We start from the raw sequence: 13,673 nt of genomic DNA, 5'->3' as shown, positions 1-13,673 counted from the left end.
TCTCTCATAGGTTACCAATGTCGGTTGGGTAGGTTAGAATGCGATGGTTCAAGAACTTGCAACAGGTATAACCACCACCATGAACACTCTGTGGTAAAAGTGGCTATCGTCCCACAGGCTAATATCGTGAAATATCCCCTGATTAAGCGGAAGAATAATAGTGTGAGTTGCCTGATCAAGTGCCGAGTAGGATGAGAATCCCGTCCCTGTCATGAGTGGTATCTACACTGGTATCTTTAGCGCGGGATAGCGGCGTTTCCACGCTATTTTAGTGTTCTTGGTCTCGTTGTAAAGTCAACACTCTCACATAGGGCGTATTTTTCTCGTGATTGAGAAGGTGTATGATGCTTTCATTCATTATAGTTCATTATAGTTGATTAAAGCCATCTGGTAGATCTTGTTGTTGTTGTTTTGGCATGCATGGTGTTTCGACTGCTATGGTTACACCTGTCCGATATTTATGATTATGCTTGCATCCTATCTGTCGACTTCTAGCACGGCCCACACCGTTTTAGCAGATCACATTGCGAGGAGGAGCAGCAGCCCAGTTAAACCTCCAACACTTAGGAAGTAATTCTGGTCATCTGGTAGGTATTATCCTGGGAAATTTAGCGCAAGATCCTGAGGCACGTAGGAACACTGAATTAATTCAACGAAAAGAAGCATTTGGCTTTCTTAATCGGGGGAATATATTGCTCCACGTTTCGTGGTGGCGAAACAGCGCAGAGTTACAACACCGATGGGTTGTGTGTTCGATTCCGGCCGAGGTCGACTTCAAAATTCGCACCTGATTGTAGGATATTTATAAAAGGCCCTGCTCGCAAGCCCTGTCATGCAAAGTGACGAACGTGGACTGTGCTAAAAGTCGGCGACTAATGAATCATGAAAAGCAATATCGGTCCAGTGTAAACTGGCCAATTAATTCCTAAAACCTAAAACAACAACTTCAACCTCTAGCTATCTATACGCCTTCAAAAGGACTGTAACTCCGCTTCTAAAAACTAAGTGACTAGCGTTGCTAGGCCTCTTTGGATCCATTGATATTTCATGACTTCGTCACGAAATAGCTACATGCTTCTCTGTCGCTTTTAATTTCTTTTCAATTGTCTATCATCTCGCTGTATATATCCCTTACGAAAATACAGAAAAGTGTGACAAACATGGTCATGATAGTATACTAAACGCTTAACAGAACTTCGTAAACTTATGCTTGATTAAACTGCGACACTTTATCGGCCCTGCTATGCTTACTCATGAACAGAGAAAGCCAATGCAATTGAGTCAAATCATGTAATGTATTAATTACTAATGTCTACGTAAGACCAGCAAATGGAATGTCCAAGCGGCATGTGTGAACTTCAAATGCACAAATGCAAAATGTATAATATTACTAAATATCAGTGCATAAATAACAAAACATATCACCGATGCTTCGAAAATTCTGCATGAAATGTGTTTATGTGACTATATTTATGATGAAAATGAAAGTTGTTAAAATCGCGGTTAACCATTCGGCGTCCAGTAGCGCATACATTTACGAGGGATGGCCCTACCTAATCAACTTCAGATGATCATAAAATCATATAGATTCGGCTGGACCTTGATCAACAGCAGCACATCTGCTGGTTGGTTTTGTCGGTGGTGGTGGCGTCATCATCATCGTCAATTAATTTTATGCGACACTATCGGCTCTGCATTCACACATCGTTGGTAAAGCCAAGGTCACATGCTCACACCCATTTGACGGGTTGACTAGTGTGATCCGCATGTCCCTTGTAGCAATGATGTATCCTCTGCAAGTATGAAAGCAATTGCATGATTAATAGTATTTCAACTAATTGATAAGTAGGGCGATTTTTTTCACCTTAGCAACGAAAGATTTTGACCTCAAAAATTACAATTTTGACTTTTCCTACCTTAAAAAACTTAATTTTGACCTCACGTGTGTAAATGATATGTTTTCCCTGAAAATCTTGGAATTGTACTGCTTATTTTAATTTTTGGTTGGAACTGTCTGATATTACGAAGTAGTTAGTAGATAGTAGGGATAATGTGAACCCCTGAAAGGTTCAGATTCGTGTGAACGCGAACGTGAACTTCATGACGTCGCGTGACGTCATATTGCTAATTCCAACCCTACATTTCAGTGAAATGATATATTAATGTACATACACATACAGTGTACACGATAATTGGCGACAACTCAGGTCACATTATGCCACAATGCTGAAGTACATGCTGACTTCGCCAAATGTATCAACTGGAGCAATCAATTGCTACATTAACTCAATAGAATCAATATGTTCTTTCGCTTTGCCAACAATTTCGACGAGGACTTGCAATCGAACAAACGCTTACGCCGTAACGGTCTAGGCGAGACCGGACAATGTATTCGCCGTCTGACTATTGCAACGTAGATAGTGAGCAGAGTGTAAAACTGGTTTCTATAATAGATACCGATAAACCCCAAAACAGAAACTAACCCATAAACAAGTTATACAGTAGCCAACAGCCCTGTCGCACGGATTTGATTTTTATGATACAGTAGACCAGTGGTTCTCAACCGATGTGCCGCGGCACACTAGTGTGCCATTTAGGTTTCGCAAGTGTGCCGCGAGCGAATTCTTCAGAATTTTGAAATTATGCGCAAAATAATTCTAGTCCATAGCAAACGATATATAATGTAAACCGAGCTTGATGTGGAGTTTGTAGATTTGACAAATCAAAATTGATATTATGCCCGCAATCAATATCCCCTCGAATTCGCTTTGCCGGGCGGATCGCGTGCCTTGAAGGCTGAATTCAGTTTTGCACAATATAGAACAGACTTGGCGGCGCGTGAATGACAATGCAGTTTTCTAATCCTCACAGTCTCCCCAATCACCAGCGATAAATCAACTTATTTGGGATTGACGTTCGCGTTTACAAATTCGAATATCAAGCATGGCAATCCATATTGTGATTGCTAACTGTCGTGCCGGCACTCCCGCTAAAACGTAGGCTTGTAGCACAACGTTGTGTTACGGTCGACGAATATGAGAATTGAGAAGTAAGGTAGATCAAATTATATCAGTTAACAAACCTCTTCGCCGCTTAGGTTACATTATTGGTTTGTTGGAAGTATAATTGAACTGCGGGTGGCTGCCATTAGAACTAGTGAGGTATGGATATCCTCTCGCGTGGTACACGATCTGCGTGAAAATGCATTGTATTGCCTGGTATTCCCTACAGCTCTACGCCTCAGTATTCGTTAGCGGCGATGGTGTTTGACCTCTTCGACCCAATGCGGCAGTGGGCAGATTTATTGCCAAACAAATTTTATGAAATCGTATTTAAGGGCAGCCCAAAGTTTCTGTGAAGTCGTATATTAAAATCAACCCTTTTACCTTCGTATGAATAGTTGAATACGCCCTGTTTGTGGTAATCACGAAGGAACAATATTCTGGCCCGAGGAACACGACGACTTTCTATCACAGCCTAGTAAGCTATATAAGGGAAGCTTTACGTACAAAAGTTTACTTTTGGAATTATTAAAATGGAGAAGTTTATTAAAAAAACGGAAGTACAGAAACATTTTGGATTGACTGCAGAGGCGGTCACATTAGTCGGCATTACTACTGGGTGCTACTAAGTATTCTGGTAGTTTACTGGTGCCGTAAGCCAAGAAAGTTCAGAACCACTGTGATGGTGTGCCGCGAACTTTTTTCATTTTGAAAGGGTGTCGCGAGGTCAAAAAGGTTGAGAACCACTGCAGTAGACATATCAAATCAAAATGGATCCCGTACGCCTGGTAGATTTTTTACATTAGAAAGTGATGTATTATTTATATCAATTTTATTGATTGGTTGAAGCATCATCATTCGTTGACTACCTACATGTGGTATATTTCGTTCTTGATGTTGTATGATTGTGGGTCAAGCCCACAGCAGAGAGTCACTAAATATTCACAAAAGGAAAGCTAAATAATTCGAGTAAACTTTTGTAACAACGCGTGTAAAATCGTTGTTGACCGACAAGTTACATGCTCGTTTACTGCGTTTTTTTTTAATGCTGGCTGCGCCACGCAGAGAGTGATAAGTTCATCCACAGTGCAAACATCCAGGATACAAAGGAAATGCAGGTTGCATAAAAAATTAACTTTGTAAATAATTTTGCCATTTTTCGTCCTAACGCTACAATTTTGACAAAAGTTTGACTTTTTTGGACATTAAAAAAAATCGCTCTATTGATAAGATGAAAACCGGAATCACATTGTCAGGAGGACTGCCCAGCGCCTCCTTCCTGATTGTTAGTTCACAAAAAAACATTGTTTTGTAACTCCCTCAAAGACACTTGAAGAATCGTGTAATAGTTCGCGTGCGCTTCCGTTGCATACATACCTCTACCAGTCCATATTAGAGCAAGGCATGAACCGTGGCAGGACTGGATATCTGGCAGGACTTTTTCATTTGTGGCCGGAACCGGCTCCGAGCCGGATCATACTTTTTTGATATGCTCATAATCGCTATTTAGGCTATTGATGAGCATGACTGTGTTACTACCAATTAGCATATACCACCATAGTCGCCTACAAACCTGTGTTCAATGCAACACTGAGTATTTTTGTAATTATCTTGTGGTTGTTGCAATATTCAATATATAACCTGAATCCGTACCATACAATGTACTGTTTTTGTAGTTAACTAAAAATAAATACTCGTAGATGATTATCATCGGAGTATTGCGGATCGGATCACGGTCATTTCACGAATCCGGCCTAGGAGTCGGGCCGGAACCGCACCAGAGAATTCAAGAAACAGAATCAGAGTCCCGCCAGAGAATTTGCCGATCCGCCGCGCTCTAGTCCATTCCGCAGCAATAGCTTATACCTATATTCTGCAATAGGTATGCTCAACCAGATCGATAGCATAGGTTGTATTGGTAGATCGCGTGGCATTAAAGCATAGACCTCAGCATATTATCCATCCCGAATTCTGGTTGAGATACAGGGAAACCAGTGAGATAACATCTGGTATTTGTTTGACGGTTGACACTTCAGTCACGGGCCATGATGCTTAAGCTTTTAAGCGGTGGCCATTGAATAAACTGCTGTTACTGACCGTTCTATGATGTAGCCCAGTGGTTCTCAACCGGGGGTCTGCGAAACCTCTAAATTTGCAAAACGGGTGATAACCTATTTTTTTGTTATATTTGGGGAATCACGAGCCAGTTTGTGCTCCATTACGGCTAAAACTTCATGACTCACATCAACATAATTGCCGTCTCACAAGCAATAACAGTACAAACTCATTTTCGTAGCCAATAGCCTTCTTATACAAACATATTGGTGTTTACAGATGTTTTGTTGGGGTTTGTGGAAAAAATGGATGTGAAAAAAAAACTTGAAGTAGTAAGGTCGATTAGGGTGACTTCGAAATGTTCTCAAAAATCCATTTTCTCCTGTGATATACACAATGATATATATACAATGATTGGAAACTCCAGTGAGCTCTGCGTTTGAGCGCGTCGCGAGTCATGCTTCACTACAGGAATGAAATCGATGTAAACAAACGGTTCGCCAGCAATCTTTCTTCAGGAACTGGCGTTAACGTAGTGAAAAGTTTTTTATCGAGACCTCTTTTGCACGTGAATTGTGTACATACTGTACAGGTTTTGGCCAATACCAGTAGCATGGCTTAATATTCAGACGAAACTGATGTACCAGTGTGCCTACGCGATGAACATTGTGATCGGAGGTGGTCTCGCAGTATCAAATAAAGGTGGATACTTCATAGTACGAGCTAGAGTTGGGATCAGGTCACTATCTTCAAGTCATTACAAATTTTTAATCAAGTCACGAAGTCATTTCTAATTTTTTCACGTCAATTCAGGCAGGTTCTAAAACTGACTCTGGAGTCAGGCCTTCTGAAGTTGTGAAAGTTGGCAAAACCTACTTGAGGATATCGCAAAAAGCATCACGTTTTTGAAGTAATAATAGTCATTATTCCTTTGTTACGGACATTCATCTTGTGATCCGAATGCTCATATATACAAATGAATAAAAATAAAAATATTTTTGTTTGATACATATCAGGAGTAATCGTCAGCAGCTTTTAGATACAGTATACAATTGACTAACAGATGTATACAAAGTAAAGTCTAACTCATTTCTTCATACTACTCGTGTACTTTTCAGACCGTTCATTTTCTGCTTCAACAAGTAGATTTCAATATCCAATTGACTAAGAAACGTCTGCAAAACCTGGTCTTAACCTACTTTTTCAAACTAAGGTACTTCATGAGTACAATTTACCATGATATGATGGTATATCTTATAAGTGTATGTGTGCGCAAGAGCGACCCACAATAGGTTGTCCATGTCCATGAACTGTTGTCCATGTTGTCCATGTCAGGTTTGATGGACTTGTACACAGCCAATGATCTATAAATGATTGTTCACAGCATATACTTTGTATAGTCATTAAATTGTAATGTTGTCCATGTCCAGTCCAGTTTGTCTGTCAACTCTTACAATCATAGCTGACTTGCAAGATGGTGACTTCGAAGAATGGGACGGAATAGAGGCTATCCAACAATCCCCTTCACTCAACAAATCTCCGAACTTACACATCACCATCTATTCCCTCAACGGTCCAGGTGATCATGGAAGAAGTTGATCGAATCCGAGAATCATAACAATGTGTCATCGCATGGGTATTACAGAAGCAGGATTTTGAACAGCTTAAATACCTCACCTCTTCATGGACTCCTTAATGCTCTGATACTAGTCGTGTCTAAATTTCAATGAGGATACCAACACCATAATATCATTGAGAAGTTTATACGGGGTATGGGTATTTCATTTACTATAACACTTGAAAACTGCATAAACAACTTTTGTTATCATGTCAGACTTGTTGTCATCTAAATTCAGAATAACAAGAACCAAAATCCTAGTTAACGGAAAGCATTTAAGTCAAGTGAATATGTAGCAAAAAGGGATTTTCATATTTATGCAAATTACAATATCAGATATACCTATGTTTAAGCCATTCGATAAATGTACTGTCTGCATCTATCTTTGTCGTAATTTATGAAACTGTGCTGTGCTATTACGAACAATCGAATAACTGTGCCTAGTAGTTGATAACGTCAATGTTTCTTGTCACGTAACAAAAATATATATTCTCAAATGTTATTTTTTCGAGCTTTCTTATCCTCTCTTAATGATAATATCAGGACAGCAGTTAGATGGTAGAGCAGCGATCTCACATGACGTTGAACATCGGAGGGCATTCAAGCATCAAGTACCATGGCATTTGAACACTAGTATGTTTCAAGCCTCTTTAGAAATCAATTATTCTTTGAAAATTACCATATCGCAGGTGCGGCCAGATTTCCTGATCAGAATAAAAATGATTCCAATAACGGATCAAGACTCAATCTCTTGGTGATAATGAGGTAGTCTGCTCGATGGATTGGCAAAAATGTCCGTATCAAATTTATCATTGATGTTGTTTTCTTGTCTCTTTGATAAGCTTTCCTGCTCACGAATTTCGTTGCTGTTTCTGGGGCATAAGAATATCTCCAGTTTCGCAGTAGCGGCATATCTTTTTCCAGCTAGTACAAGTGAAGAAATATTATCTGGAATGCAATATGGCTTAAATGGCAGTTGTAGCTGAACTTGGTTGTCATATTCACAAGGCACACGAAATTATCCACAGGTTGCATTGTAGTGTCCATCTCTTCACCTCTATCGTACTCGAATAATATGCATAGTCTTTCAGCAAGACTATTTTTCTCTGCATCAATCGATCCAATGAGTATCAATCCAATCCGGCACCATTCGTCAAAGTAACATTCATATTGACTACAATCTTTGGAAATATCTCAATGTCTGAAGCAAAGTGGAACATGAAATGGTTGCTTCTCATGGACGGCCTGGCGTGCCGAAATCCGATAAGATAATGATTTGCACTTTTATTAGGATCCCTGAATCCTTTTCAATTTCCTCGCGACTGTGGGTTGCTTTGCGGCTGTTTCAATACACGAACAATCTTTTCTTGAAAGTTAGAATGGACGATAATTTATAAAAAAATGTTAACGATCCTGTAAAAAATTTATGCATTAGACATTTACAGAATGGGAATTTGTTATGTCACAGTTTTGCCAGTCAACTACTATTGAAATCAAGTTATTTATTCAATCCGTCAAGTATTTTCCGTACTGCCGCATATGCAATATATATGAGCAATGTGCATATTCAAGAGAGAGATTTGGCATTGGATGATTGTGGAGTTACATTGCTGGAAAAATAACCTGGGTAGCAGCACATACAATGCAAGTTGATGCTCATGCTCAGGTCATAAAGCGTGATGCAAATGGCGAAAAGTTATGAAGGTTATACATAAAAAAAACCATAGACGTACACAAATGCATAAATCATCTATTTTGTACAATCCTTCCAGCTATCAATCTTAACGAGTACTCCATGTTAATTTTCATGGTTTACAGGCAATGCATGGGGAACACTTCACAACGGGTAGTTCATATCAAAGTGCCAAAACGTTTACCAGGTATATTTTTAATAAATGGGCATTGGTAGCTACGCTTTCGGACACCGCGGTGTGAAAGATTCAACTATTGAGAGTAGTACGACATATCACGCCAGGTCGATGTGCACAATACCAACTATGGAGTGATTATCCTCAATATCATTCTAGTGCATTGTTTTGCCGATGGAATATTGTTTGGAACAATGCCGATTCTCATCATTGATGTGGAATGTGAATTCAACGGCCTGACCCGGTAAAAAGTTATATCTGTTAGCATTTTACCAATCAGTACAATGTTAGTTTCGATTTTATATTATATTATGAAGGTACAATCGCTATACTGATACTATGGTTGCCAGTGAACTCGGCCCTTGGTGAATTCAGCCTCACAATATTACAATATATACTATCTAAAACAACTTAGTTGCTCACACAATTATCGTAATCAACCCTTCTCTTTTAAAAAATCAGGTGACGTAAATGCTGCCAGAAAAATTTCAAATCCTCTTTCAACAATCCTTCCAGGTTCTGTACATCTATATTGACGCTCACCCACAGTATCTATAAATTCTTTAGGCTGTGTCGTAAATGCATGGTTGCAACTGATGCTAAAATACCTCGCAGCTAGTCTGTACTTTGATAAATGTGCATTGTTAAAAGTTGTATTACATCCTATTATGCAGCACTGCCTCACTATGCTCAAGAAACCAACAAAAACTAAACCGATTGGGGAAAATCAGTGAATTAGTATGCCAGCAAGGCCGATCGCAGCACCCCACCACAGTCGACATACGCAATTCCGTTCCTGTACTCAAGCATATCCCGCGACGGACTGATTTCGCCGGGAAACTATCTTATAGCGTTAAGGGGCGTGGCAGTTTCCAATCATTGTATATATATCATTGGATATACATAAGCCCTATTCCAGAATAACTTCAAGCTGAGCCGCTAGATAGAAATGACTAGGCTTGACTTTATGTTCATTAAGAAATCTCTTTTCCTGTTTTGGCACCGTTGCGATCATGCCTACTGGTGTCATTGGAAGCATTGCCCGTTATTATTACATTTGCCGACAACTATTTTTGTGGAAATGGATTTTGGCACTCGTTCGTATCAAATCGAAGGCGCGGAATTTGAAGACACGATCACGTATTAAAGAACTGCAGAATCACGCTTTGAAATATTATCAGTCTACCCCATTTCTACATCAATAGTATGATGTTATTATCAAGAAAAGTCCTTCATTGCCGTTTATAACTAGCCTACAGTTAATATTTGCAAAAGAATGGTGACGGTTGCACGATAATTGGGCTAAATTTGAACAAAAAATTTGGGGGTCCTCGGAGACGAAAAGGTTGAGAATAGGAATGGTGTGAACGTGAGGTTCACGTTCGCGTTCTGTGTGTGAACCTCGGAAATTTTGAGGTTCACGTTCACAAACGAACCTTGGTATAGGTTCTGCACTGTGAACCTTTTTCATTTATTACAATTTTCACTTCCTTATAACATCTGGTTAAAATTTGTTGCATTTCAACTGCGGGCCACTCTATCCATGGCGCTGGCAGCATAAAATAATAAACACTATCGAGCATGCACCTTGACAATCTCAAGAATTATATCTGCTTTGTTACGAAAGTTTGCTCGTTATATCCAGCGTTCCGTCTGTGAATATTTAGTGACTCTCTGTTGTGAGCTTGACCCGCAATCGCACAAATACACTACATGTAGGTATAGTCAGCGAATGATGCTTATTCAACCAATCAATGAAATTGATATCATTGTCTGATGTGAAAAAAAAATTAGCAGACGTACTTACTGGGTCAATCTTGATTTCAGATGTTTTTTGTATCATAAAAACTAAATCCGTGCGATTATGGAGTGTCTGGGTATAGGCCTACTGATGTATAACTTGTTAAAGGGGTAATATCGGTAGCAACTACAGAGACCCGTTTTACACTCGGCTCAATATCAACGTAGCAATACTCAGACGCCGAATACATTGTCAGGTCTGGCTTTGAACATTATAGCGTAAGCGTCGGCAGACATCGATTTCATCATCGATTATATCATTTGATTGTCCCAGTTGATACATTTGGCGACGTTTCAAACGTCAATATGTACCAGCATTGGGACATTATGTGGCCCGAGTCGTCGTTAGGTATCGTGTACATGTACAATATGTACATGTACATGTACATTAATATAGGCTATCACTTCACTGAAATGAAGGTTGGAATTACGAATATGACGTCGCGTGACGTCACGTGGTTCACGTTCGCGTTCACACAGAACCCTTCAAAAAGGTTCGCGTTCGCACGAACCTGAACTTTTCAGAGGTTCACACCATCCCTAGTTGAGAACCACTGATGTAGCCTCTCAAAGGTTTAGTTCAATTCCATTCAAATCTTCAGCGTACACGTGGGTAGCGAGTAAAAATCCTCAATCTATACATTCATAAATATATCATGAATAATCTGAGCAGCACTTTGTCTCTTGAACGACTGAAATCGATTTATAGATGCTTACGTGGTCATGTATCTCCTATTTAGCGGATCGTGGCACCGTGCGTTGCAATTTACAACATGCAGAATCCTTGGGTAGTGGACGCATTCCCAAACCTGTTTTTCGTGCGGCGCAAACGTGTTGAGTAATCTTGTGGTCGATGTTTTCTGGCAATTCTTTTTCAACCACCTGAAGATTTTCGATTGTTATTGCACACTGCCCAGGTTTAATGATTTCTGCAAGTATATTATCTCGTCCTGGGGGGGGATAGAAGCTGAATTGGTGTTTTAAGAGATTGAGAAGTCAGTTTCTCCTCTGTTGTATGCTTGTTGCAAGGTTTACAGCTATGCACATTTCAATAAATTTCCCACGCTTCATCAAATGTTTCAAGCAATATGAGTCGAATGGATTGCTGTGTGAAATCATCTCCTACGTAAGATCAGTATTTTAACTACGATGAATTGACATACTACCGTGCGATATATCACTCATAATTGCATGCAGGGGGTATATCATATTCATGTTAGCTTTACAGAGTTTATCTCAGGTTATGGCTCATTTACGCAAACGCATCCAACAGCTAATCCGACCTGATGAAACATAAGAACGGTGACTAATTGCACAAACACACCTCGATCTTTCAATTCGTCACGTTTTATTGTAGTTACAAGAGAATATGGACACATTGAAAACATGTTATGGAAATAGGCTACCCTTTCCGGTGTATCACTGGGTCAATCGGGGTCATATTAGGAATGCTCCATCGCAAACATGAGGGGGTATTTAATCACCATCAACGCACTTAACGAGCGATTAAATCGCCTACCCTAGTTCGTAATCTAATACTTACGCTAGACTACTTTCTCTTGATAGATAACGATGCCCTCCATTAAGCGGTAGCGATATGGTGTACATAATCACTGACAATATCACGAAGAAATAGATTACCGACTGATTTCTCATCTGTAACATAATATGTGCAAATCATTATGATTATCATCATCTCTATTTGACTGCTCAAACTGCTGAATTCAAGCCTCTTATGCGGGAGGCTGACTTAGTGACTATATATTGGTAGCCTGCATCTTATGTTCATGAATATCAATATCGCTTCATTAGCAATTTCGCCTATTCGAAATATAAAAGAATTGCGTACTATATGAGGACATAGGAATGAGTCGAAACGGCTTCATACAGTCAGTCAGTAAGGCGGGCATCCACCTCTGGATCACTATGACATGCACCAGACAAAGTGGACAGTTTTATATGGATTTAGGACTTGAACGAAAATGGAATTCGTTTTCTATAACCGGTCCGAAACTTAGTGTCGTTTAACCATGGTAAAGGATCTTCAACACGTTGTTGTTGTTTTGGTTTGGTATTCATGGGTTTTCGACATCGTTGGTTATTTTATACCATTCCGATAGTATTTTATTATTCCTGAACTGCTCACTTTTGTTCTAGGCTTTTGTAATACATCGCTAGTCCGGATCGGATGACAAGGTTCACAAGGTTGTGACAAGCGTATAGTTCCACAACAAGAATGATATTTCGAGATCATATATATACCGATGGTTTCTTCATCTCGTGTCGCTTCGTACAGTTCTTGCTGCCTGAAGCTGTAAAAGTTGGCGTGGTAACGAATACCGGTCCGCATTTTGTTCTTTGCCGTGGTGGAACTTCCATGTCCTGCGAATATAGAGCTTCATAACTTATTTACGGCGAATTTCAAGTTAGGGGTGTTCCTTTGCTACATGCGATGCACTGTTTGTTGCCAAACGACCGGGTGTTTATCGCCATTTTGTTCAATGGTATGAAACCAACACAGTTATTTCGGCTTTGTGGATGCTCAGCATGGATGACATTGTACGTCTGCAACTAGTAAGAAATAAAATAAATGCCAGTTCACCCGTTAGCTATGACCAACAGAACAATAAATAGATTTCGCTTATATTGCAGTGGTTCACATGAGAGACGACGTTTGCGCTGCAATTATGGCTTTCATGTTGGAGTGCGATTGAGCATGGTTAAAGAGTGTACGACGTGGTCTAAAGCGTGTGCAATAGATTGAAGACTGGACATGGACATGACTCCTACGCAAAGCTATTGGTATTGCTGGTATTGGTAATGCTACAGTTGATATTGCTACAGTTGTTGGCAACCTCCGAGAAAAGTTCGTATGTTTTTTAAAGTTAAGTAAAGGCTCAGAATTATAGTAGTCGACATCACAGATTGATTTAAAATAATTAAAGGTAATCGCTAAACATGTTTATTACTTACTTACTACCGCGGGCATCCTTTCTTTACAAGAAATTTCACAGTGAAAGATACGTTGCGGGCGACATTCATTTCTATAATTCCACGGTGCGAGGCTAGCTCTAGTTATATTTAAACAAACAAAATCTCACACTGAATAATGAACTTATAGTGTTGTTGTTGTTGCTGTTTGTGGTATTCATGGTGCTTGTCAACTACTATGGTCATTTACACCAGGTCGATATTCCTTATTTTTGATTCTGTATCTGCCGACTTGTAGCACGGCCCACTTCTAGGCTTTTTTTTTTAAGTTACGCAGATGAGGTGGCGGGGATGACACCTTATAGTGCGTGAGCTGCAATAGATCTTCATGTTGAACAT

General features: G+C 39.7%; 1 protein-coding gene and 1 long non-coding RNA gene across 2 annotated transcripts in view; both read right to left on the bottom strand.

The window, feature by feature from the left end:
* The window catches only part of LOC145436102 (uncharacterized), a 423,401-nt gene that overhangs the window by 283,848 nt on the left and 125,880 nt on the right, over nt 1-13,673 (bottom strand). The window lies entirely within an intron of this gene.
* LOC145436073 (uncharacterized) lies at nt 1,601-13,113 on the bottom strand. The gene is made up of 4 exons (XM_080313349.1): nt 12,606-13,113; nt 11,887-11,999; nt 11,061-11,225; nt 1,601-1,793 (listed from the first exon to the last, which is right to left on the bottom strand). The coding sequence occupies exons 1-4, from the start codon at nt 12,720-12,722 to the stop codon at nt 1,673-1,675; spliced, it is 516 nt and encodes a 171-aa protein (XP_080169475.1). The 5' UTR covers nt 12,723-13,113; the 3' UTR covers nt 1,601-1,672.

This window comes from Botryllus schlosseri, chromosome 3 (assembly GCF_051294905.1).
Source record: "Botryllus schlosseri isolate E-star chromosome 3, Bs_hap1, whole genome shotgun sequence".
Taxonomy (NCBI): Eukaryota; Metazoa; Chordata; class Ascidiacea; order Stolidobranchia; family Styelidae; genus Botryllus; species Botryllus schlosseri.
Note: the sequence above shows the minus strand (reverse complement) of the source record. Positions and strands in the feature narration are given on the sequence as shown.